At 45.7% G+C, this 27,674-nt stretch overlaps 1 protein-coding gene across 3 annotated transcripts; it reads right to left on the bottom strand.

The window, feature by feature from the left end:
* Positions 1–8,327: 8,327 nt before the first annotated feature.
* On the bottom strand, positions 8,328–27,615 carry LOC125774669 (uncharacterized). 3 transcript variants are annotated; one of them, XM_049444810.1, is made up of 12 exons: positions 26,743–27,615; positions 24,422–25,160; positions 24,171–24,334; positions 23,845–24,084; positions 23,589–23,782; positions 15,181–15,296; positions 14,057–15,113; positions 13,824–13,966; positions 13,590–13,749; positions 13,103–13,522; positions 12,707–13,031; positions 8,329–12,639 (listed from the first exon to the last, which is right to left on the bottom strand). In XM_049444810.1, exons 2-12 carry the CDS (start codon positions 25,043–25,045, stop codon positions 9,630–9,632), a joined length of 6,453 nt encoding a protein of 2,150 aa, XP_049300767.1. In that variant the 5' UTR covers positions 25,046–25,160; positions 26,743–27,615; the 3' UTR covers positions 8,329–9,629. The 3 variants fall into 3 exon arrangements, with proteins under 3 accessions (XP_049300768.1, XP_049300767.1, XP_049300769.1); XM_049444811.1 differs by lacking the exon at positions 26,743–27,615 and having other exon boundaries at positions 8,328–12,639; positions 13,590–13,743; positions 24,422–26,706; XM_049444812.1 differs by lacking the exon at positions 26,743–27,615 and having other exon boundaries at positions 13,824–13,954; positions 24,422–26,705.
* Positions 27,616–27,674: the final 59 nt, after the last annotated feature.

Here is a 27,674-nt window from a genome sequence, read left to right as displayed (position 1 = left end):
CAGATGGCTACTGAGGCACTTGGTACCGGAGGCATTATCAACGCACCCGTCCGTACGAGATCACGCCTTCGGTTCGGGTGTCGTCTGGGGATGAAAGAAACGGTAGTACATCGTACCGACCAGCATCAGTGTGAGCGTCGTCTTTGCCACCTGTAACGTTGGAAGACCGAGGAAAAACCGTCGTGATGACGAACTTTTAAAACCACAGTTTACCATGACGGAACGGGGTACGATGTGTTGCATACTTACATTCGCTCGGCCACGTATCGTGCGGTTGTTAAAGTATCGGGACCACCCGCGAATCGATGGATCATCGATCGGTATCCCATCCTTATCGGTTTTAAGCTTCTGATCCGACATGCTTTTCAATGTTGTCCAGCCAAAGACACGAAACACGGGGAGGAAGATTCTTTTTTGTTGTTGGGAAGCTACCTGTCAAAGCTGCTGTTGATGCAGAGCATGCTGCGAAATGTTTCCTACTACTCGCGTTCACTGTTGCACGTGAAGGGTTTTGCTGTGGTCTAGCAACGGGTCCAGTAGGCCTTATATCCTCAGCAATAGACGTAGAATCGACATGCACGTTTGCTTGGATCGGATGGGATGATGGTCAAAATGAGGGAAAGTAACGATATTCTCCGTTTCCTGGAAATGCACCTTTTTTCCAGCAGGAACCAAAAACTACCACCCTTAAAGTCATCAAAGTCATCTTCGCTAACGATGACGTTAGCTGAGCTAGTGTGATCATTCCCTTGACCCTAAGCAACAGCAACAGAACCCACGGGATATTTTTTGTGTTATGTTCTGGTGTTACTCAAGCGGAAAAGACTTCTTTGTGCGCGTTGTGTTTCCATTTTCTTTCTTATCTCTTCACCACTTCCCAGCAATTCTGGTGCCATACTGAAGCAGTTGAAATTTGATCGATTTTTTCGTAACCTCACCCTGAAGCAAATGTGCAACCCGTGAACCTCGAGCGCCTGGGAGAGTTTTTGTTTCGTTTTAGTGTGCGACGTCAAAGCTTGGACTGCTTCTGTACATTGGCGTGTGTTTTTTCTTCTTCTTCTTACGCTATCCGAAGCACCCATTCCGAAGGACGAAAGGTGAAGAAATTAGTCGAAAAAAGTTGCATGCGCACTTTGCTCAAACGTTTGATTTTCCGATGCAAAAGCCCTTCGATGTCAAACATTAAACTCCAATTACTTCGTATGTTCTAACAAACCACCTGTGGTGTGCTGCTGTGCCTGCTTTCCCTCTTCATTACTCCTTTCCTTTCTCCCTTTCTCTCCTTCTCTCTTGAATCCTTTCATTTCCATCCAGCACGTGCGGTTTTTAAGCGTTATTAGTGTCGCTGTTGGGCAAACATTTATTATGCGTGGATTGGCGTGCAAATAAACATCGCACATTGCTACATTGTAGCGAAAGCTTCTAAACTCTCGCCCACCAGCAAGAGCATTGTGTACAAAATGAAGAAAAAAATCAACCCAAAAAGCACAACTTTAACGTGTGATTAAAAGCTACTCACCTTCAATTACACAGTAAAATCACGCGTTTTCCACCGCGATTACCAATGATTGATGATACTAAAATAATGCAAATCCCACATTGCATTTAAACACCCCATCCCAACAAAAAAGAATCTCCTCACAGAGTGAGAGCCAACCGTCGCACCGAGTCCATTCGGATTTATCCCAAACGGATTTATGTGCATTTGCAATTAGAAAAAGAAGAAGGGGAAGTAATGGTTGCCGCTGATGGGCCGCCACAGTGTTTGATCAGCGCTGAATTAGTGACGTCTCATTTGGCAGCTGAACGTTCTAAACCACACACAGTTTATCTGAAATTTGACACACCGTCGCATTGGCCAGTCGGTGTTTTGCTTTTGCTGTTGCAGTTCGTACCTCGTCGGTGAAATTGGTAGACAGCTTTCGTCGTCTATGCAACGTTCATTAGGTACCACAATATATTAGAGATGAGAATAAAAACTCTTTTTAGTGAGTCAACTCAGAGTGAATGAGTCGCTATTAGGAGTCAGCTTGTTTAACGACTCATTTCGAAGTCATAAAAAAACCCGGCATAAATCTCCTAAGGCCTTAGGTTTTTTTGGGAAATTTAACAAAATTTTATAAATTGATGAATTTTAATGCGAAATAAGTTTCTTTTCCCTCAAATAATGCTTTAAATAAAAAAACGAGTAAAAAATTTATAAAAAATAAAAAAAATTAAAAATTTGAAAATTTCATAAGGCTCATGTTTGCAGCAAGTTTTGCCTATAACTCGGTCGGTATCCAACGGATCGCCCATCTTTAACCTGTGGTCGATAGATGGCACCAATGGCTACATTTTCTTCTTGGACGGCCATGCCCTCAGATGTCTGTGCCAGAAGTTATTCGAGGAACCAAGTTCCTTACCCTGTTTGAGAAAATGTAAAATTTTCCTCATTTTTGAACAATGTAGCAAAAATTTTAAATGTGATATATTTTGATGGGAATTTGTTGCAATAAGTTTCTTTTCACTTAAATAGTGCTTTAAATTAAAAAAATATAAAAAATCAGAAAAAAATCAAAAAAAAAATTTCAACTCGAAAATTTCATAAGGCTTACCCCTTACGTTTTTTTTGGGAAATTTTGCAAAATTTTATAAATTGATGTAGTTTAATGCGAATTGGTTGAAATAAGTTTCTTTTCATTCAAATAATCCTTTAAATAAAAAAAAGAATAAAAAAGAATAAAAAATTAAAAGTAATCTAAAAACATGAAAATTTTTTAAGGTTATAGCATTAGCATTTTTTTGAGTAATTTAGCAAAATTTTTTAAATTGATGTAGTTTAATGCGAATTGGTTGAAATAAGTTTCTTTTCGCTCAAATAATGCTTTAAATAAAAAAAAGCTTAAAAATTATTAAAAAATAAAAAAAAATTTAAATTTGACAATCACCTCAGCAGAGGCGGATCCCGTTTCATGTCCCTGCCGATCAGACTAGCCCGCTTGTTTGCTTATGCAGGTTTGATAGTTAGGCAGTTCATTTGCCTAGTTTGGGTATTGTACACATATATTCCGTTTCAACTCATGTGTATCAAAAGTTTTGTTTCAACTCACTCGCACATTTTCGTTTGAACTCACGTATTTATTCTTTTTGTAAGTCTACTTACCACGGCTAAATGCTTACTACACGAGTGAATAAGTGTAAAAAGAGTCGCTAAAACTCCTCACGGTGAGCGAACGAAACTCGTTCAATACAACGTTTCAACTCATTCAACTATCTCACTCTTACTCACTTTGCACATCGTTAATGAAAAATTAGAAATATGATTGGTTCCGAGTTGCTTTTATTATACTAAAAATGTTTTATGAATAGCAGCAATTTAGGCGTATTATCATTTTATACTTGACTAGACTATTCCCTTCTGTCAATATGGAGTGAAAAGACACCAAACGACAGAGAAAGGATAGAAAGTTCATCAAGAAAAGAGTTCTTAGACAATTGTTTTCCCTTTTACTTTTGGCCAGAAACAAATTTGCACCAAATACTGCTAAACGGTTTTAATGGAATTTTCAGGAAATACACTTTATATAAACAGTTTGTTTTATTTTCAACATTGTTTATTTTATTCCACTATTGAAATGCTGTATTCCCACACCGGAACGATCCCGCTGTTTTTATCTCATGACACATGACTCAATAAAAATAAATATGACTTTTATTATCGCGCTGAATGAACGTCTTCATTCAGTACAGAAACTATCCAATAAAGTCAATCGAGACATCAAACCACGATCGAAGCGGACCCGAACTACAAAGGGATCAATGGCGCTATCTAATCATAATATGGCTTCAATAGCCCAAAAACCCGACAACCATTAACAATTTCACACAACCATTATGGCAACGATTCCGTGTAATTTAAACGGCGCCCGCAACGCCATTGACGACATTCGTGGACCACCCGGGCATGAATTTTCTAGTCACGAACCACCATTAAACCAATTTCCCTTTTGTTTTTTTTTTTTGTTGTTTTCGAATGTAAATAACGCTAAACAAATCCTTCGCGTGAATGCAACCCAATGCCACAATAATCCTGGTGAGCTGACCGTACTGAAAAGCCAAAAGCCACTACCAAGTGGCCGTACGGGGTCTGTACCACCATCCTTGGTATTAAAATTTTATTTTTATCGACAGCCTTTCCGTCTCTAATTTGTTGTAACACACCCCCTGGAAAAAGGATTGGAATGCGATCAGTTCCTTCTAGGCAAACGCGTATCCTTTTGCGCCTGTTTTTACGGCTGATCCTTTTTTCACTAGCTAACCCATTTTTGATCGACTTTCCTTCGCCGCGATCCTTTGAGAGATCGTAAAAACTGAGTTATTAATCTCTGCCCCTCGTTGGCCAGGCAGGGAGGGAAATGGAAGAACTGCGAAGCGAACAGTGGAATGTTTATTTTTATTTTTCAAAACGAAACTAAATACAATCCTTCGCCGAGCGATACGTAAGCGATCCCCGCAGTGGACGGCACGATCGCAGCTAGCTTTTATCGCACTACGAAAGCCGATTGCCGGTGCAACCCTATAATTATTAGCTGTTTCATGTTTGCTTTACCTTGTACCGCTTCCAACCTTTTTGGCTAGCCTTTGCCCATGGTAACCCCCCTCTCTAATCAGGACACAGACACGGCAAGTTGAACATTCTGTTTGTCGATCATTATTATATCACCGCGAGCAGTAAGTGCGTGAGATGCGAGATGGCTAACCAAAGGACAAATTTTCTAAATCGCTAAAACAAACAATACTAACCAATGGTTCACTGGCCTCGCGGCTATTCCCGCAAATCCGATCGGGTTTGCAGCTCGTTAACCGTAGCACGTACGCGAATTGTTTCAATTAAGTGTTTCAAAGTTACGGTTAGGTGTCGGTTTGACACGCAAAGGTGCCGAGTTTTGGGGCGGCGTGCTGGGGGGCTTACACATTCCTTACCATCAATTGTATGTTGCGACACACGCAAAACACGAGCGAAAAATGCATATATAATGTTGAATAAGATTCAGTGAGTTTCTGGTTTTACGTGCGTCTCGCTTTTAGGATGCGCTGCAAAAGAAAGTTCACAATTTGTACAAAACGCAAACGGACGGATCGGGTTGCGCTTGGTTAGTGAGACGGTTCGTGGCGCTATGCGGATTGCCTACTTTCGGGCGTCGAACCATTTTGTCGACATTCGCCGTTCGAGCTGGGGCGTTGTTGTCCATGATTAGCAGCACCGGAAGCACGCGTTCCGTACACGTGTGCGTGTGTTTCTTTCTCTTTCTCGGTGGATGCAAAACTGTTGATTCAACTAGATATGAATTAAGTCGGAGAAGTAGAATCTCACTTTTCTGAAACTAAGCGATGAGACCACTACTCCACTTATTCCATATCGTGATATTTGGCCACTCCAGGTACCAAACGTTGCGGGCAGTACGGTTGCAGCATGCGTGTGATGAGTCACGTTGATTTCACGCCACCATTCATGGGTATGAAGTAGATCTGACAGCAAGGGGGAAAGGCTCTGGGCGGGAGCAGATGTGGCCCGAAATGACTGGTACCTCATCTGCTCACCGAGAGCCTTTAAAAAAAAGTGGTCTGTCTACGATCTAAAATACCCACGATCGTAGCGTGAACGTATTGAACCATTTTTTAATCCAACTTGTATTCGGTGGGGGATCATTTACGCAGTTAAATCACACACATCTTATCAAGAAACAAAAGCACGACGTAACCTACGTATCACTTCACCTTCAAGTCTTAACAAGCAAGCAAAAAAAACGCACACATCAGATCGGAAGATTCGAGCTGAACACAATCATTCCACCATAATGATAACACTTTTCCCCTTTAAAAAAAAAATGGTGCCACATCAGCAACAGCTCAATCGTTGCAAACGTGACACAGCTGCACCGATCCTGTCCACACTAAGCGATCCACGGTAATAAGAGCATTTTAAAATGTACACAGCTTTTATAACCGATAAACGAGGGAAGTGTTTTTTCTTTCTCTCTTTTCGTTCGTGTCACCTACAATATCGAACACCCAAAACCGATACAGCTAAACCCCACTGTCTGTGGGCCCAACAAGGGAAAGAGAAAGAACGTCCGTTATCAACGGACGTTTGCAGGATCGCATCACTGGCTGTATCTACACCACGGCATTCGTACGCTTGGGGGATGAAATCGACCATTGATCGATAGCGAAATGGCCGCCCTTCTCGGCCGTTACCATGGTGGTAGTGATAGGAGCGCGCAGCCCGATCCCGATGCGTTATCAATCGCTTATGAATCTTAGCGTATCAAGCGATTGCAACGTTACCAATACAACACCATTGGCACAGTTCAACACGGAAAAAACGGGCCTACGGCAGATAAAAATGACTCAGTGTCGATGTGAACGTGCCATCGATATTTATACACACCATGTTTGTGCTCGGTACCCAATCCGTTCACGACGGTGCCGCTCGTCCACAAAGCAGACACCCCTGTTCCAGACCGATCTCCCCGCAGGGCTCTCTATCCTGTGTGAAATCACCGATAAGGAAAATCGCTCAACGTCACCTCAATCAACCACCGTACGGGGCCCCATATTCACACCTCGCTTTCTCTCTCTCTCTCTCTCTTTCTCTCTTGCCTGACTCACCAAAAAATTCGTGCAGGCCAATATATGGGATTTTTTGATCTTTTGTATGAACGCCACCCTAACCCAAATGGGGTGTGGAAGGCAAGGTACGCGCACACAACCGTTCCTGTTTCCGAAAACTATCTTACACGATAAGAGCGACGGCAGTTCTTCATACACATTTTATGGCCTGGTTGGTTTTTCGGATGAGGCAACAGAGCATGAAACATACAAATGGTGGTGCTCATGTCACTTTTTCACAACAGTTTTTAGCATCGATCTCGGTGCGGTTGGGGCATAGAACTTGCATTGCGAAATTAAACTCCGCAACTCTTTATCGACCGTCGTACGATGGTGATGGGCTCGCTCGATCACAGTTGCGCCATGAGTTTGCAGGTTTACAAACCGTGCTTTATCAACACAAACACAACTTTACCCCCACACACATGCATAGCATACAGAAATGTGGTGGAATTGTTCTGGGCCAGCTACATTTTTTTGGGGAAGAATTCAGGTCGGATTAATACAGGAAGTGTTAGACACCATTTGTTGGAGATAGACAAGAAGAAGTTTCGATTTCGGATATTTTTCCCGGTTTTTGCTTACGGCTTACTTGCGGCTGAGGCCAAGTTGGTAACATTGAAGAAATCGAGTACATATCGGTACCAGTCATGCTATTGCGCAACTATTCCCAGGTACACTTGTTGGACGGGACAGTTTGTTTTTTTTCGGTAAAGCTTATCGGAATTCTATGAAACATCGGCCGGATGCTTGTGCAACTCTTCAGTCCTGGCAAGACGGTTTAAGGGAAATGTAAGGAGTGAGGCAAAAGTCACAAAGCTCTAAAGATAACGCGCGTTAAGAGTTGATCAACCTTGCGCAGGTAACCGGTCTATCGGGGACCATAAATCGGACCAGGTCAGCGGTGGTCCATAAACTTCATAATCACGCACCGCACATGGTCCGAATGCTCAGGTGTAAAGCTGCTCAGTAATCCATACAGAAGAACAATCTTAATACGTGGCTTTATCTTCGGGATACTTATCGCAAAATTTGGAATATTAGCGAAACGAATCTTTTCTAAGCTAGGATTCATTGCAGAAAGCCATGGTGGATTGTATGGATTATGGGAATTCAAGGAAATCCTGTAGGCGATCTTCCAAATTTGAAATCTAGCTTTGTATAAAAATAATTTGTAGTAATAGTTAATCATAACGTAATTATTTAAAATAGTAGAATAGGAATGTACAAGAACTGAATTGTTATCGCCGTAGTGTACATCCCTAATTAGAAGTGGCGAAATTGGAATCATTCCAATAAAACTTTATCCGCGCTACCATTAAGATTCCAACCGAAACAGCATGAGCCATTTTTGGTGATACGTTCAAAACCCACAAGAAGCTGCTTTCCTGAAGAATAGTACGATACTAACCAACCAACCAAAAAAAAACAGGAATTTCTTATCGATGTACCAAATGATTGATACACAGCGCTACCATTTGTTTCCCGCATGCTTGACTGTGCTGTAAGTTCCGTCCACTCGTATTGCACAGCCCCCGGCCCTTCTCCCACAGTGCACAACTCAACAGCACACTGCCGAGAACCCTTCAACTCCTGGCTGAACCACAAGGTGCACCTTAAATAAATAACGAACGCAGTGTACCTGAGCGGCATCAGCACTGATAAGATAAGCGGAGTTTGCTTCTTTTTTTTAATATAAATATTTTCATCACCATTCCATCCGCCTGTTCGGTTGGCGGATCGGGTGACAAGAGTGTCTAGGGTTTAACGGCCACCGAATAAAGGTGACGATAGGAACGAGCATTGATCGGTACACTGTAAAGAACGTCTTCCACCAGCGAGTTATCACTCACAGCAATTAGGTGGTGTAGCGCTTAAATTTGGTTCATTGCAACTTCGTGCAGTTACCACAGTGGGAAGTGTTTCGTTGTTTCAAATTCCCGTCCTTCAATTTCGTTGGTACACGTTGCACAATGTAGGGCTTTATGAGTGGATTAATTGTACACCGTACACGATAAGATAGCTGTTCACAAATCAATGTAAACCCTACCTTGAGCTTAATCTACTTTCGTACATCGGTGACGGCTAAAATAAGCTGAAAATGGGAAAGATAAAGCGGATTACGGCGTAGTCATTACACTTGGCACTCAAATTTTTGTTAGTATTCAATTCAGCCTTTGGACTTTCAGGACTATATGGAAAAATTAGTTTTTTTTTCAATAAGCATTGCTTACTAACTACTTGAGATCTTTTAATATTGATTGAGCTTGACAACAACGAAAAACGTCCTGATCGCAGAGTTAATATTGAGTGCGCACAACATCATTGTGACGCCTTTCTCAGGACATTTTTTTTTTCAAACTGATGCAGAGGAAATTTGTACATTATTGTTTAATGTTGCAACAAGGATGTCATAATTTGTGGATCTGCTCTAAGTACCCAACTAAACCCTTAGGAAACAATCCACTAAAGAGATATTATCCTTTTCATTCAACCATTTCAACCATGAAAACGATCATTAACGATCGATCAAGTCATTTATATACTTTCGGTAGATTTGGACAGCATGCTTACGGAACTGCACCACTAATTACTCGTCATTTCATTTATTTCGCTTTCATTCGAGGAAAAAAAGACATCAATACTCCATCCTACGGAAGAGCGAAAACATATACAATAGAGCGTAAAACAACGTATAAGACGAAACATCAATAGAAGTGCGAAGCGGATTCGATCGTAGTCGTCACACCTAACCTTACATTCCACAGCCCATCCAGTGAAGTGAAGATGATCGAACCGAAACCGTAGACTCTAATGCGCGCACGTACCTCCGTAGCTGCCACACAGCACTTCCAAAAATTGGCAATAATTTACATCCGATTTCTACTAGCAAAGTGTACATCCATCTATCATTTCCAAAGTGTTCTTGCAAAGTATATTGTTTTTTTTTGCCAAAAGCGGAAAGCTTAACCACATTATCCCGAACCTTTCCGTTCGGGCTCTAGAAACCCTAAGCTGCGACTCTTCTTCAGCTCATCGTTACGTTCCCCACTGCGTCGAAAACGGTTACAGATAGCCTGTACACTGCCGGACTTTTTTAGCGGTTCGCCCTCACCATCACGGTTATCGGGATCCTCCTCCAGTTCGCCCACCCGATGACCGGTCCGGCGCGGTGATCCAAGACTCTGTGCGCTGCCCATCTTTGCTGCCGCCTCACCACTGATGTCCACCATCAGGCTCTGCCGACAGAGTGCCGAAATGGCGTGCATCTTACTGAGATCCTTGCTGCTGCGCCGGAGCTTCACCTTCCGTAGCTTCGAGGCGAGATTCGATAGACCTCCGAAACGACTTCCACTGCTGCTAGCTGCAAGGGATCCACCGGCACCACCAGGCACACCGGCAGCACTTACCGTGCTGATACTGTGCCGCGATATCGATCCTCCTGCACCTTCACCGTCGATACACGACGATCCTGACTCGTTCCGGCGCAATGTAAGCACCGTATCACGATCGACAGAAGAGCGTACACCAATCACGCCCGCACTGGCACTCTTCATGAGTAGTGTTAACTCACCCTCCACCACACTGGACGACGCCGTACTGGTTACACTGATCTGGCTAATACGATTACTCCATGCCTCCGAAGTGTCCGAACCCGTAGCTTCATATCTATTACCGGTTGGAGCCCGCAGGAACTCTTCCTTCGCTTTCTTTAGCTTCAAGGCACGTTGGCTCAGTGGGACGACAATACTGCGGTTCTCTTCCAGTGGTGTCGTTGGAGCAGATCTTGAGAATTCGGTTCGTTGCTGTTCGAGATTCAACCTTCGTCTTGCGATCAATCGTGGACTGGGTGGTTTGAGAGCTTTGGACGAAATCAGCACCTCCGTAGCGCACTCCTCGTTAGGTACAGATCGACAGCGCGTATACTTTTCACTACGTGTCGTACCCTTCTTGATACTGCCTGTCGTCGTTCCAATTGCAATGGGAGACTCGGTACGCTTTTTGTACAGACGTTCCTTTCTGATCGTACCGGTCACGTTTGTAGCCGCTTGACACGATAGCGAGCTCGAAATGCTGGATGATAGCTCTTTCGCAGCTTGCTGTTCACGTGTCCTTTCCAAGCGGGATAAAGTATCGCGCCTTCGTAGACTATCACACGCAAGAAACGTACCAAGCTCGGGCGATGGTTCCTTTTCAAGGTGTCCAACAGTCAACTCACGCTGTTCCATCACATTCTTGCTCGTTCCCTCGATCTTGCTGGCACTGAATGATTTTATCACCCTCGTACGATCTCGATCATCACCTCCTGCTGTACCGTTTGGCCCTCTGCATGCCAATTCGCATTCTTTTTCTTCTTCCAGTTGTTTCAAGGACTTCCGCAAGCTACCGGCACTGGCCGATTTCGATAGCTGTATCGTTTCCTGATACTTTTCTGTCTGTTTGCGCACACGTCGATCAAGGACGGGTGATCGCCACGCTACTGGAGAACAGGATCCGGAACTATGCGGAGAGGCACCACTCTTTTCCGTCGTTAGACGTTGGTTGTACTTGGCGATCATTAGCCGTATATTGGGAGACAGTTCCTTGTTCGGTGCCTTCGACGCATCCATCCGTCGTTGCATGCTTGGGGACTGGGGTAATGGTGGTAAATTTGTAACGATCTTTTGTTCTTGGCTGGGAGACAGTACGACATTCACCACCGTCTCTGGTGCATCATTTCGATCCGATGCACCAGATCCGGACTCTAGCTCCTGACTGAAGGCGACCGGTTGATTGACGCTTCCGGAACCCAGTACCGGCAAGCTATCACTTTCAAGTGTAGTGAAGATTTTCCGTTTAGTTTTCACCAGCACACTGGTCGGGCAGGTTACTGCCGTTTGTTCGGCGACGGTAGGATGCGTTGCCTCTAGCAGCTCAACGCACGTTTCCCGTGGAGAAATAAGGACATCCTCCCCGCCAGCTGGTGCCATTCCGATCGATGCGTTTTGCGGCTGTGGCCGCTCTAACTGTTCAATTTTTTGTCCCGGTTTTATTTTCAACACGTACACTACATCTTCGGATGCTTTTTCGGCACCGGTCGGTGCTGTGGGCAGTTTTTCTGTCGAATCTGAGGCGGATTTTTTCGCTCGGCTTGTTTTGCGCTTTGTCTTGCGTGGCACGTCCAAGACGTAATTTTGCGGACTATCGTCACTGTCGCTCTCTGTTTTGCTGCTCTGCCGGGAACCCATCCGCTTGATACGTGCCTTACGGCGACTTCCGTTGCTTAGATTTCGTTGCAGCTTTTTACCGGATGCATCACGGGGTTCTTTCTCTGGTGAGTCTTTGCACTGGCAAACCTGCAGCGGTGCTGTTGGGGTGTGAGCAGACGAATCTGGCGACTGCGAGGTAAGGGGAGCTGGTTCTGATTCCGAACTGACGGGAAATCGATGTACCGTGGGATTAGGTTGAACTAGCTCCACCGTATTGACACGCACCGCATTGCACACAAACGTTGGAGTCACGTTGATTGTAGCCATGCTGCGGAACGAATCTTCGGTCCGCTGTATTGATGTCGTTGCCTGGGCCCCTACGGCCGGTGTAATACTGATCTGTGGTATTTCTTCATCCTTACGCCCGTTAGCATTGGCTGTGGCGTACTTCATATAAGAGTGGAGTGACTTCTTCAATTCGGCCACTGCTCCATTAATGGTTTGCACATTGCTCAACACCTCACCGGCATCCTTGAGCGTTCCGTCGTCGAAGCGATGCAGATAGCGAAGTATATCGAGCGCAAGATCCTTCATGTAGGCAAAAAATGCAATACTGTTACGCGACCCAGTTTCCACAAATTCGGGCAGTGTTGCGATGAGGGCACGCAGAACGATCTTCAATCGACGCACCTCGTCCCGATCTACCGAGTCCTGTTCGCTCAATCGTATCAACAACTTTGTGGAGTCTTTAAGGATTGAACTACTGTTGCTCGAAGGCCTTGACGGGTATCCAGACCTGGATGTGGAGAAATGAATCATTATTACGGACGTTTATTCCCCAAGGAAGCTCCATCTACACTTACTCTTTAGTTTTCTGGTTCACTCCTAGTGTGGTCGATTGTCTCCGTTCTTCATCTGGCAGTACCGGCATTAATGGATCAACCACCTCGAGTACTTCATCCTCAACTTCCACTAAAACGGCTCCCGGTTCTTCACGTTCTGCAGAAAGCTCTAGCTCCGGATTAGACGAAACCCGTCGATTAGAACCACTATCCTTATCGACATCTTTCAGTTCGTCGGCATCATTGAGCGAAAGACTAGATGGCTGATGCGATATTGACGATGCAGAAGGCACAGGCGCTATACTGTCCATCGAAAGTGAACGTGCTAATGCTGGCGACTTTTCTCCTACGAGATAAATGTAAAGCTTTACTTTATGAACATTTAAAAGTGTTGAAGAAGAAAGAGAAAACACTTACGCTTGTTCTCCAGCACAACGCCATGCGTTTCAACTACCACCGGTGCGTATCCTGGATGTAGAAGCGCAATTGTGGACGCTTCCGGACCAATGCCCTTCGCCTTTTCCCATTCGAAAAGTTTACGGGTAAATTTGCGAGAAATCCCTTCAAATTTGATGAAACCTTTGGTTGTCTGGACCACCAGCTCTTTTTTGGGTGCTTCCGATGTAGTTACAAGCGCCTTTAACTTGGATAAGCCTTGCTGTTGCTGGTGTCGATCTTTCTCAAGCTCGTCGGAAGTTTTCGACTTCTTCACCGCACTGCCGGATGCTTTTGATTGTTGGCGCTTCATCGAAGATCCACCCTCGCTGGAACCGCCCTGGGATGATTGTGTGGTATATGGCGGGACTTTGTTCGCTGCCTTCATCTGCTTCCATTCAGCTGAAACAAAAACGAAATTTCTTCGTACACGGCGAACTTTGCCACAGTTGCTGGTAGTGTTACTTACATAGTTTTTTCTGAAAATCTTCCGGCAAATCTTTAGCATCGGGCAGTTGCTTCAATCCCTGACCTTCCAATTTGATCTGTCCCGTTTTCCAAAGTTGCCAATCGGTTATCGGTTTCTTCTTGGAATCAACCATCGAGTACTTTGCCATTCCCGGCTGATGCTAACATACAGCAAACAGTAATGCAGTGTTAACAATAAATTTTTTTGGCAGAAAATCGATCAACTTTGCGATACCTTCGTGCGCCATTCGTTAAGCTTCTTTTTGAAGTCCGGTGTCAGATTGTCCTCGACGATTGGAGGTGGTTGTGATTTGGCTGTGCCTGCACCATGCACCCCGGAAGCTTCATCCTTTAGCAGCTGGTTTACTAGAAGCAATACTTATTGGAATATACCAACCGCTACAATTTTAAATACTCCCGATCTTACGGAGATTGTCATTTCTACCCTGTTGGTGTTGTAATACTTACAAGGGCTGTTGTTTAGCAGGAGTGCTGCCGGTCGTATCCGTTCCCATTCTTGTTGCTTGGCATCAAACTCACGCTGCAGTTTCAACTGGAGCTCCTGGTAACGACGCTCAATTTCCTCCCGTTGTCGCTGCAATGTGCGATGTTTCGGTGAAGGTCTTCGCTTCGGTGTATTCTGATCGGACACATCTCCACTAGAATAGCCCGGTTCGACCAACTCTGCCACTCGTTCGGTACCACCAGTGAAAAAGCCAAACTGCTTGCCAGATGGACTGCCAGGAAGCGAACCTTCGGGATCGAGTGAAATTCCAGCATAGCTTTTACGTTTCGGTGAATACTTCGGACCAGGCGACGAGGACAATGAAAGAGCCGTGCCATCTGGATGATCCGAGCCGGATACATCGACTGAGTCTGGTTGTCGGGTTAAGCTGAGTGGTTTGGGGGGTGATTTTCTTAGCTTACTAATACTGCTACTGCTGTTGGTGTTTGTGTGGGTGGTGGTGCTACCGACCGGTGACCTTGTCTCTACCGGTACTCCTTCAGGTACGGATGCAATATCAGGTATGTGTTTGCTTTTGCGAGATCCACGACTCGTCCCGGGGGCAACCATTGCGGTTGTGGACGAACCCGGTGAAATACCTTTGTCTCCGCTGCCATTGCGTTGTGTTCGACTATCGGTAGCAATGCTCGTTGGTTTCCAATCGCCATCCTCTCCACTGGACAGGGTGGTCTGGGTCCCTGGGATGGAACCACAAGGTGAATTTGGACCACTAGGTGCACTGTTGTCCCCTCCTGCTACCGTTACGGGCAGCAACAGGAAGGTCGGTGTCATCGCTGACGATCGATGGCCGGGTGACGTTTGGTTGGAAGAGAACGAATCGGAGCGATCGCGCTGCATCGTCATCTCGCAGGCATCCATCGATTCGCATGGACTGGCCTCCCGGCTACAGCCGACACTGTTCGAAGGTTTAGCCTCCCGACGCGACTCGTTCGATTTAAGCGATCCACGGTGATTTTTCACAATACCCTTCACCTTGCTCCAGGCAGATTTATTCTTGTTCTAAAACAGCGGAGGAAAGAAAATTACACCCGTTACAACGCGCAATGAATGATGGCGAACTACGCACCTTATCCATCTGACGAATCGGCTCGAGAATAGCTTCCCCATCAAGTGATCGGGACCGTCGTGCATCTTCCTCCTGGCTGCTTCGCTCCGTACTCTTCACCGAGTCTCGCTTGCCGTCTGAAAATGGAGTGCAGAGACAGCATGACACCAGTGAGTCTACGAGATCACAACCCACACCGACTGTCCCAATGTGTCTCCCACTGTTTCGCTTTCCGCCCGCTGACGAATGGATTCGTCTAGTAAACAATTAAGCAAATTGACGGTGACCAACGCTCACGGCGATCGACATCCCGTCGCGAACGTCGTAACGCACTAGCAGTACGGTTAACGGCCGGGTTCGGGGGGGCTATATTTAGCACACAACATCTACTACACAGCTTGTCTCCGAAAACTCCGCACTCTTTCCAGCGTGTGTCATCCATCCTCCATCGGAACGAACGTTCGATACGTCGATCGTGCACGAAACATGGAGCAGTGATATTAGAGACCTAGATCTCGACAATGTTGAACACGCGCCGAATCCGAACCACGGTGTTCCGCACCCGTACTCCTATATCACCCCATAGCAGTACCAACTGGCTACTCACAATAATCATACCAAACAAAAATTCCAAGAACTCTGGCAGTTCTACCGATTCGTATCGGCGTCACCCCATCATCGAGTGCGCACAGGACCATATGTTTTCACTTTCGAAATCATTCGTCCATTCTCCCCCCCCCCCCCTCCCCCCCCGGCTACCACACCTAACTTTCTTCAGTTACGGGATCTTCCCGATTCCGATTCTGCGAGTGATTAAACTTCGAAGAGGAAGCCGGTTTCGTCCCTGGTTGGCGGCGTCGTGAGAACGTTTCATGCGTTCGGATTCCCAACTTTACGACTTGTTTACTTTGCGCTTAAACTGTTTATACGCATCCGTGTGTCTGTGTGCTTTTTTAGTGCGATTAAATGATCGTTTTCGTCGCGGTTCGGTTTTGCAACATGATGTTTTTTTTTTTTGTTCGCCTTCACTTCAGTCTACCACCGTGTGCACCCAACGCGGTTCTGGTACCCTTGGAAAATATTCAACGAAGTTTCAAATGCTTTACAAAACTAGATGCATATCTTCAGAGACAGTCCTATAACGGCTCCACTCGATGTACTTTCTCCAAAAAAAAATCCAAATTACAAATACGAAACTATCAGTAGCAGAAATAATAGAAATAGTAACTGTTTCCCTCAAGGAAATCGTAAAATCTCACAATCTCTTATTGGTTCTAGGATTCCACACATTTCCATCGCGGACTTAATCCTCTGCGATGTGAACTTCTTTGATCTTTTCTGTACCAACTCTTCCGCTCACTGTCTTGGCCCTGGATTCATTCCGGAAAAGTGATCGTCATATTTATTTTCACTCACCACGTTTACGGAAGCACGTTTACGATTTACGCAAACTCTCAGTACACAGCCAGTGGGTTCTTTGAAGTAGTGAAAATCTAACCTGGCAATCGATCGTACTGTGTGCGATATAGTTCGAGAGATCGATTTTGAAAGTGATGTTCCAGAAAACATTAATTCCCGACACTTTTGGGGAGATGTAACGTAATGGCGCAAAAAACCGCCAACTTGAAGCGAACACGTGACTGTCCCTTCAAGTGATCTCGCATGTACAAAATGGATTGGCGTGCGTAAGCAACACACCCACCCAAGAACAAAATACACTTTCATTCAACACTTTGGCATTGTTGGTGTGGTCGCAGGTCACGGTGATTGTGCCACGAGGTGCGTTTTCTTTACATCAAAAAAGATTTGGCGGTTTCATCCGCAACAAGCAAAACGTCACGCGCACAATCTCGGACCCCGCGTCAACGCATCCTTGGACTTTTGCGATCGTTTAGCGTTCAACTGCCACTAGGCCCGTGCTGTACAATTTACACCGGTCCTACGGCAAACTAGAGGTTACTATTTTTACATGACATCTAGAGCAAAACGTACGCCTTCTGACGCAGATGAACTTTGACATCCGATAGACAGGCTGGGCGTAAAAAAGGCAAAACGCAAAAACAGTACGCTACCCCCGTGGACCCCGTTCCGGCGCGGGAAGGGCTTTCCCTCATTTATAATACCCATTAAGCGTGAAACACTGAAACACATCGATCAAAAGCGGGTTGAGCGCGGCCTTTCAGTGGGCGATTAATGTGGATTTATTTATTGATAGAATGCATTCCACCCCCTCGTTTTGCATCACATCCCGCCATGCAGCGCCAAATGGATACCATACCATACAGTGGCAGAATGGAAAACTTAAACAAACAATCAGCCAACGAACTGGATGGACGGAACAATTAAATTAATTATTTTGCAGCCTGGCTATGCTGTTAGCAGCGCCTTTCAAACTCTCTCCTGCAATTCGTCAAGCATTTTGTGAAGAAATTACATTGAGTCATTGAAGAATTTTGTCTTCTACTAGTTTTGATTAGTATGGCGAAAGTTTGTAAGATAAGCTATACATTTCAAAACTAAAGGCGCACGTGTTTGTCCAATGTCGCAAACACGCAAACTATCGCTTTACAGCATCGTTATGTCTTATCGCAAATGTTAACGTATACACATTGAGGTGTGCTACGGTCACAGATAGCATAACCCCTTTAAAGCGTTATCAGCTTATGCACAGAGAATTGAAACAAATTTGGTTTCCTTTACCCGATATCGGTTGTAATTTGGATGCTTTAAATATTTGTTTCGCAAAATTTACAACACGTGTTCAATAGTTCAGTGCTTTACAAAGCTATCCGAAACAAGTTACGATGGAAATGGTTACATCCGTATCCTTTCCTGCCAAGAGATCATGCGATGAAAATCTCGTCAATCGGTCCAAGGCTTTTTTTTCGTCCACTCATTGTATCATTGCGCCGCAGATTCGCCCGTGGTGACAAACACCGTCACCAGAGTTCACTCCAAGAGTGGTCAAATCAACACTTTAGCAAAAACAAACACACTCGTCTATCCGCATTGGAAGGGTGGTTTATATTATGTACAAATACAACAACAAAAAAAAGGCAACACAAAACATCCCAAAAACCACCGAATCTCAGAAGAAGAAGCAAAAAAAAAGTTGCCCCCCGATAGCGGAACTACGTGGTGCGAAAAATAAATAAACATAAACACACACACATCCCGTGTCTTGACTAGCTTGTCTGTGCCCTGGGTGAGTTGGCCACCAATGTCCTCGTCGTATGCGGGAAGACATCTTCTCTTGGTTGATCTGTCGTTCTTTTTTTTGGCGGATTTTCTCCTGTCTCGTCTCGAGCAGCAGAGAGACCTACCTCTACTAAGCGATTATAACGGAGCAAGATCATGATCATTTTCAGGCAAATAGCAAGAAACTCAGGACTCGCCCACATTCGCCCCAGCACTGGAAACGGGCCCTAGCTCTATTATTCACCATTGCCGAATGGTTTTAACATCATCAAATCCTCGTCAAGGACTCGCGGTTTTTTCGCTCAACAAGCAAAAGAGCTTCCACCTTTCAGTTCTTCACAGTTTTTACTGCTGAAGAAAAAAAAAACCACCCCACTTGAAAAATCGCACACTCCAAGCTGCCGTTTGATTTTCCACGTTTGTTGTTGTTTTTTTTTCCTTTCCTCAGCTTGTATGTGTACGGACGGGAACCATGTTTGGGCGTGTTTGCCAGTTTGCCATCGCTCAAAAAAGGGAAAACACATACCCCCCCGCGCACAGCAAAATCCGTTCTGCACTTTTTGCGATTTTCCTTCCCACCCGAGCGAACGTACCACGAAAGCACGATCCTGTGCTGCAGGTCCGTTATTTATGGCCCCGGGTGGGGTGAAAAAATATTTCTTTCCCTGGGCCCATTCCGCGTTTTGATTTACGAGCTGTACGTACTCCGGGTACGGGTTTGCTTGAGTGGTGGCCCATTCCGGTGATTGGTAGTCGTACGCAACACCAAGCGCCAATACGCCAAACGGTCACGCGGAGAAGGCTGAGGACTTTTGGGGGAAAAAAGTGATCATTATCCACACCATTTTTACTGGTGCTACTGGCGATAGGGTTGGAGTGTCTGCGTGTGTGTGTGTGTTTTCTTTTCGTGCCTTCTCCTATTACAGGTTTCGGCCAAAATTTTCACACGTTTCTGACTCCTACGGTGTGTATCTGGCCGAGGGAGTGTAAAGTCCATTTGCTGGGCAAGACGTGATCGCAACGCGCACAAGTCGATGGGAGTGCAAAATAAGCAAATCTGGAATATTTGAACAGCAATTGCGTAATGGAATTTTGCTCATACACCAGAAATTGACTGTTAATACATTTTGTTTCGGGATTTTTATTTTCTCTCTAAACCATATACACCATTCCGGCAGAGCAGATTTTATCTTGCCAATCTACAGCCGATCCAACAAGATCATTTACGGCGATGCTGATAAGTATCTTGTGTTTTAGCATGCCTCTAATGATTTATAGACAAAGTATGGATACAAAAAGTGTCTAAAATCTGTCTGTTAAAAATGATCTTCAAAACTCCAGAAATCTACAGCAAAAACCAAATCTCGATATGCTAATTTCAAAAACAATATCTTCTTCTCAAACCATGCCCGAAATGGCTCCAACCGGTTTGCATCACCAGCCAACGGCATCGGCATTGAATCGAAACCGGAAAAGTACTTTTCATCGGGGCTTGAGGTGGGCATACACGATGCGATCATACAAGAACCATACGGCGCAAAGTCGGATAAATTCAAACGGGGACAAAAGCATCATAAATAATAGGGCGGGCAGTAAAATGTGCTCCCGTTTTCGGGGTTGCTCCCGACTCTACTAAGGACTCACATAATTTCCGGTGGCGAGCTGCTTTTATCTACTATTCGCGCAAAAGGTAAAACATACTCCAATGATCACTAATTGGTAGTTGCATTGGGAAAGGAAATCGGCGGGCCCGAAAACCATTGTCCCAAATGGTTCGATGGCAAAACCCCGCACGTAAGACATCGTTTGCAGTGTTAGGAATGCTTTTCCCGCTCCTTCACGATAAACATTCACGATCGAGACGGGGGAAAAAAAACCTCGATCTCTAACGCGATATACACACGCACAGGCACAAACCGGACTGTCCGGAAAACTGGGAAGGAATGTTGGCAAGGAAGTGTTAGCTGATGTAAACCAGAACACCCTACAGGCCACTTCGCTGGATCGCACATCGCGATCATTTCTGTGATTATTTTAAGCTTGTTTATTGTTTCCACTTCGCGATCGAGAAGCTTAAGAACAATTCCGACCCGACTGAAGATCCACGTACCAGGTGAATTATAAAACCACCCTTCACGCTTTTCCCGATCCTCCGACTGCGTCCCGTTTGTCTGCCTAGGATATTCATCACCTACATGGCTACGGTTGTGGTTTGTGGCCGCCTCTTCTAGCCAACGGTTTGACCTACTTTCGCATTAATGATGCGCTGTCCGGGTGGTGTCAATTGAAAGTAAAATCACCTGTTTTTCCTCCCACACTTTGCTGCCGCCAGCTACCGGTCAACCGAACGGCAACAGCTAATCTGCATAAAGATCATCCCCTTCCATAGGGTAGTGCAACGATCGCACAAACACGCTACCTAGACGGGACGAAAATGATCGCGTGTCGCGGAAAAGTCTCGGAAAAAACGGAATATCTCTCCGGGTATCATCACCTCCCCTCACTCCACAAAAATAGTGAGTGAGCGTAGCGTGTTCTCGGGTCGTCTTGCCTGCTTGTCCGAACTCGATACCACCGCAATGCCAAGTGAGAGCCCCAGTGGCGGTGAAGCGAATTGGCGGGTAGTAGTAGTAGGTTAAAAATAGCGCGATTATGTCATAGCATATCTTCAAGCGCACACCCTGTGTCCCATACACAGGGGCTCCCTGCCCCTAAAGGAACGCCAAACGTGGCCATCACGAAAGGCAAAGGTATAGCAGCGCTCCTTAGCACGACCCGATTCCAAATAACAACCGGAGGTACAACAAGATTCCTACCATACCCAGCTTGTCCCTTCTGCTTCACTCTGTCTCGCTAGTGGTTCCTGCTCTTTTACGTCAAGCAAGCGTACCCAGTTTTCCTTAGTTCGCAACATGAACCCGGAACCCTTTTTTGTGTCGGAACGCACGCAATGCACATACCCGCACACGGTCTCGCACCTATACATACAACCGCATTTCAAATACACCACGCAACCATCGTCACTCGGCGGTGGCTGTTTCTAGCGTTCCTGCCCGTTCGTCCGGGATTATTTTTAAACCCATTCCAACAAGCGCCACCCTGCCCATCCCGATAAGAGTGCCCTGGTAGCTGGTGTTCGGTCAATGCCGTTCGGAGCATGCACGCAGCCAGTAGTGGCATACATTACAACTGCAGACGCGCTTTTGCCACCGCCACATCGAACGGTAATGCACAATTACGTCAGCGAAACGATACATAGAGACGAAACACATGCGGCTACAACCATTCTGCTGGTGCAGCGACTCTTGACAATTATGCTTCTTTACCTTACAGTTGGTGTGTGACCCGAGGGGGGCTACAGTGAAACTGTACATGCCCCAAACATGCCCCAAACTAGCGGCAACGGAACCCTAAGCTCCACGCACCAAATGTACGTGGCAGCTCACTCTACAGGTGTTGGGATGGTTTGTGTAGAACCGGAGCGGGCGAAAGAGTTTTAAAAATAACCACAAATTCCTGCCACGCTCCATTCGCTTTCGGTATTTCGGTGCGTCGATTGCGGTTTCCGCCGAGGTTGTCGATGTGACGAGGGTTTACACCCAAACACTACAAAACATTCTAATAATCGCAACGCCAGCAGGATTACAACAGGTGACGTAGTCGAGTGCATCCTGCTGTCTAAGCTGGGGCGATTAAACGGTTACCTAACGTTTTGGTTTGATTGAACCAAAAACCCACTCCACTGTGTGCAGCAATGGATTAGATTTGCACAAGCACCACAAGTGCGCTTGGCGTCGATCTTAAGCATCTCTCCAACGAGTGCAGTCCTTGCAGCGAACAACGGAACGTTTCCTTTCTTCCAGTTAGTTACTACCCAGGAAATGTTTTGCATTCACACACCATGGTGGCCCTCAATTGCGCACTCAATACTTGCCGTGCGCCAGCTTTATGGGGTCTCATGAATTTCGTTTTGACGCAAATCACACCCCAAAGTGGTGTGTCGATCGTAATGATGGTGGGCAATGGGAAATGGCGGGAATGGTAACATTAGTTACCATCATCCTTTCAGCGTTTACTCTAAACAAACCAGTTCGATTGGAGCTTTGTGCTCTAGAATTCTGGTCGGATGCTGGTGGAGAACTGTTCAAAAGTGGTGTATCGTTGGAGAGAAAAGAAACGGAAGATGATCTGTTTTAGTAAACCCATTGCAAATGTCAAGACACCTCAAGTAACTGGGCAAACTTTCAATCTCTTCCAGGTTACCGTCCGCAGCTCGTTGTTTGCAGTTGCTTATTGCGACGCACTCGCCTTATAATGAATATATTAACCACAGACGATCAACTTCATAGTCAAGTTATAGAAACCGAGAATAGCACTTGTACATTCGAGAGATTCGATTTAGAGTAATGCAAAGTATTTTTTATTCTCAAGAAGCACTAGAAGCAGCGAAGACTAACAGATGAGAGTAGTGTTTTGTATAGTGGTTTTGAGAACATTATAACTTACGTTTTGCTCGCACTTGTTTGGTGTTTGGAGAAATATAAGCTGAATTAACGCAATCTGAATAATATATCTGTGTAATCTTCTAGTATACAATCTAGGAGCATATTAGACATTAAGATCACTTTGTATTGGTTCTTGCATACCTTGCGTCTCGGAATACGTTTGGATTATCTCTCGTCTCTCAATTTGAATTCTAGCCAACCACGCAACCCCATATTCCTGTCTAAGCTTGTTGAAGAATTCAGTTCCGAGTTTAAAAGTAAGAATATTTCTCTAAATCATAGCCCACAATAACTTTTTGTCGTCTACGAAAAAATTGTAGTAGTCGCGTACAGTGTAAAACTGTCCTGAGTAGTGAACCTGCCGGAAAAATGCATTGGAAACTCAAAGTATTGGAAAATTGTGCCAATTTTACACTCATACACTGCAACGTATGAAAGTAGTTGCGTGCGCTAAAAATATGCTCCAGTACTGTGGATCTTCACGCGTTCCTATCCAAATGTTGCGACTAGGACTGGGACGATTGTTTGCAAAGTTGGTTCCCGTCAAGGACGGACCATGTACCAATTCCTTCTTCCAACAGTACAAACGCACATCTACAAAAGTAAAGTGATCTTTACGATCGTTGTATTAGACGATCGATTAATTACGCATTCATTCCAGAATAGCAACGAAATGATTTCTGAAATTGGTGAGTGATGGCAAAAATAGCATGTTGTGGCACTTACGTCTATCCCGATGGTTTCCCGAGGCGCCACCAGTGTCTTCGTTCATGTCGGTAAGATTTTCCGCCGAACTAGCCAAGCTGTTTTCACCCGGCGTGCCAGGAGCCGATCCACCGCTGACAACAATCCCGGACGACGAGCTAAACACCGAATCCCCGGAACTGCCGACACACGGTATTGATGGTACGCGCAGATATCTGAAAAGTTGAAACCGCACCATGTTGAATATTGAATGTTGCACCACTCCGAAAGTCCTCACCTTGCCACCTCATTGTTAACCGGTATCATCATCGCTTCCGAACTCTTGATCTCGTTCGCCGGTAGTGCGCTGGTCTTTTCCCACTTGAAAGCCGCCTTTACCTTCGTCCATTTGGACACCTTCGGTTTGAAGTCGGACACAGCGCTCTGGCGGCGCAGTGGATAATTACGGCCACCGCTCTCCTTGCGATGCAGCTGGAAGTTTGTGATCTCATCGTTAATCACCGATTTACTGCGCTCTCTACATGGGGAAAAAACAGAGAAGGTAAGGGAAGGATTCCAAGCATTACGAGGGGCGGACCCATTACGTGAACAACTATCGGTAACCTTTTCGAGCTGCTGCGCTTGCTGCTTGCCGAGTTACCGGCGGCCAGTATCGTTTCCAGCAGTGCCAGATTCTGCTCGATCTCATTATCCAGCAGATCATTGTCGGACGTATCCTCCGCCAAACCACCGCTGCTGATGATAAACGCATCCGGATCTTTCGCAATCTGTGACAAGAAAGGTAAAGCAACCTTTTAGGCACACGACGATCATCGCACCAGCGGAGAGATCACTCATCGCCGACCCTTACGTACCGAAATCTGCATCAACTTTAGCTTGCGCAGCGTTTCCACATTCTTCAACTGCCAGTGCATCCGCATGTTTTGTTCCTGCAGCGTAAGAAACTGACCGATCAGTTCATGCAACCGATCCAGCTGATCGATCGCATCTTTTGTTGAAAGGGCGGCTGCCACCGATGGGCCAGCCCGGTTCAACAGCATCAGAAACTCGTTGGCCGAATCAAACCCCGGCTCATTGCGTCCCATCACATCGGAGGAAACGCTAACACTCGACACAGCCTCTTTCGCACCGCCGCTTGCCGGCAGTGACTGTGAATGGGTACCTGGACCGGGTGGTTTTCTGATACCGGCATCCTGCCCTGGGTCACATTCACACAGCAACCGTAGAAACTGTGCTTCTCGCTCCCGGTACGTAAACAGACGCTTGAATGGATCCGTTTCCGTGTAGCTTCCGGTACTAGCGGATGTGTCACATGCTGACGCACCGTGGGGTAACCCATCGGCAATGGCAGACGGTGTCGTTGGATCCGGGGGCGGTGTGGGAAGCGTTTCCCGTCTCGTCGAATGCAGCGGCGGATGATGCTCACCGGAACGTTTGCGATGTGCTTTCACCTTTTCCTTCTCCTCCTTCCTCTCCATAGGGTAGTGTGTCGAGCTACAAAAATCGGTCACGCTTGATCTAGCACACGCTGCTCACACACTCACTTGCGCTCTTAAACTTTTGGTTAACAATATATGCGCTCGCGTATTATCACTGTCGCGTACACAAAACGAAATATTCAAAAGAAAGACATATCAAAACTCCGGAAACTGTAACCTGTACCCTCTGTTCAATCTGTTCACTGTTAAAAAAAAATCCTATCAAATGCACAAGTGTTACTCTACCCGACTAAGAGACCATTCCTCCACATGAAAATTCCATTCCTACGCATCTACAAAAAAAAATTGGAGAGGATGGCAGCAAATAACAAAAATACAAAAAAAAATATGTGACTTCGTATCATGTTGAAGAGTGAGAAACTTAATACCATTACTAAAATTTGGATCGTAGAAATGAAGAATTGCAAACCAGCCCGGATGTATGCTTTGTAGCGATCCGAAGATTCCACCAATAATGATTTCTTGTCTTTTGTCCTCTTGCGCGCGACGGAATGTTTACATTCCAAGGCCGTTAGCGTGCCCCGTGTGAGTCATGGACACATTATCAAGCCGGTCTCACATTGAAGACAACTGAATTACGACCGATCCGCCTGTCGTCAGCTGCAGCTGTTCGAGCACCGGAGCGCCATTCGCGCGTGCTTATCGTACGTTTTTCAAGAACAGTACCAGTACAGACAACTACACTGCTCGACGAGTCTCGTTTGTTGTTACAGAGCGTTATTCTTACACAAACGGATGCGGACAGCCTTCGGGGATAGCGCAATTTATGCGCCATCCGTAACAACTGCACCGGTAAAGCAACTCTAATTGAACGTCTTTAAAGTGAAGGAATGTCAATTATCCACCATGTTGGGACGTCGCTAGTAAATTGAACACTCTCAAAAACACTAATCACTCGCTGAATGCTGGAAGAGATCAGGAACAGGAAATAATCGCCCCTCCCCCAGGGGGTGATGTAAAACGGTCCAATTAAGTCATGCACATCCGCCGCGAAACATCGTCGTGTACACTAGCCCCGTTTTACGGGCACAGGCACCGTACGAACAAGCTGGCGAACGATCAAGAAACACCAGGCTTCTCCATGACCTTTTCGAATGCACGCGTACCACGTTTGCCAGTCCGGGGGAGACGTGTCAACTCATTGCGATCATAAATATATATGGTTGATCTTTTCCGAATTTCGTTTGCACTCGCTGAGGTGATGAAAGCTGTATAGTTTTTCGGGATGGAAAACTCGATTTGGACTCGTTTCGGTTTTCCACACTTTCAGCGTTTCATCTTCCTAAAAACGATCGTCACGTTACAGCACGAACATAATAACACACACACACACACCGTCACAAACATCATGGGTAAACTTTCATACAAATACAGGGAACACGTGCCTACAGAGGTACGCCATTACATCGCCAAACTGTCTCCGTAATCCTCACCAGACGTTTGTGCCCACCCTCGCGTTAGTCGGCACAGGGACAAACGCCTGCACACGGAACCACTTGATCGTGATCGCGATCATTTGTTGCCATAACAGTTTGCACACACATCTTTTACGCTAATGGCACACACACTAGCAGAACAGAACGATGTCGCCGCACCGTTCGGATTGGTCTGCCGACTAGCAACATTCTTTTCATTTTCATGATAGAAATATATAGAGTAGGGATGATTTTTCTCACCTTTTTTTTCAATTTCTAAACTTACATACAACGACACACACACATACACACTCAGCCACACGTTCACTGCCCTTCCTTTTCTATCCGGTTGTTTTCTATTACGATTGCTTCTTTCTACTCTCGCTCTCAGGTACACCACCAATGGCTGGAAATACTCGGTTCCGATGTAGACTCCCCCGCATCCCTTTACGCTTCGGTCAGTTTTACGCAGGCCGCACTAGAAATTCTCTGGACATGGCGGCGACACCGGTTCGCAACCCGGAACAGATCGCGCGTCTGACCGAGTGTCTGCTGCATTTGTGCGCAACACGTTCGGTTTGGGTAGTATCGGAATCGGAATGGGGCAGGACACGAACCAAAAAAAAAAAAAAAGAAAACGGTGGAAATTTTCGCAGATGTTTAATCGCAAACCGAACGCAACCGCGGCAAGTGTGCACGATGCGAGTGTTTAAACCGAACAACGCAAACCACCGAATACGGTCCAACACGTTCCGACAGTTGACCGGCGCGGCATAAAATGTGATCGCGCACGCGCCCAACGGCCGTTTCTCGAATCGCCAGATCGCGAACACACCGTGAAACCGAAGTTTTGTTGAACAGACAAAAGCCAAAGGGAAAGAGAGAGAGAGACAGAGTAAAAAAACAGCAACAGAAAAAGTCACACCCGTACGCGCGTTTTCGGAAGGGAAAGGATAGGCAAAACACGAAGGGGATGTGATAAATAATGCAACCGATTCGAAAGGTGCAATTTAACGGTGCAGGAAATGAAAGCTTTCGCCAAAAATCAAGGACACAATGGTCCAGGCTGTGCGTCTTCACATCGCAAACGTTCCCGATCGACTGATCTGATCGTTACCGCACGATGGAAAGCCGACCCCATCCTAGGAAAAATAGGTGAACATACACACCGATGCATTGGTGTACGCGCCCCC

The sequence above is a fragment of the Anopheles funestus genome, chromosome 2RL (genome assembly GCF_943734845.2).
Source record: "Anopheles funestus chromosome 2RL, idAnoFuneDA-416_04, whole genome shotgun sequence".
Lineage (NCBI taxonomy): Eukaryota > Metazoa > Arthropoda > Insecta > Diptera > Culicidae > Anopheles > Anopheles funestus.
This window is presented reverse-complemented; position numbering and strand designations above follow the sequence as displayed.

Bases quoted from the DNA above. Each gene is read 5' to 3' on its own strand.
- LOC125774669 (XM_049444810.1), bottom strand. From the start codon at position 25,045: ATGGAGAGGAAGGAGGAGAAGGAAAAGGTGAAAGCACATCGCAAACGT. The intron at 24,085-24,170 runs GTTACCGATAGT...TTCCCCATGTAG, and splicing joins AAGCGCAGCAGCTCGAAAAG to AGAGCGCAGTAAATCGGTGA. The intron at 13,523-13,589 runs GTAAGTAACACT...TTTTTGTTTCAG, and splicing joins AGATTTTCAGAAAAAACTAT to CTGAATGGAAGCAGATGAAG.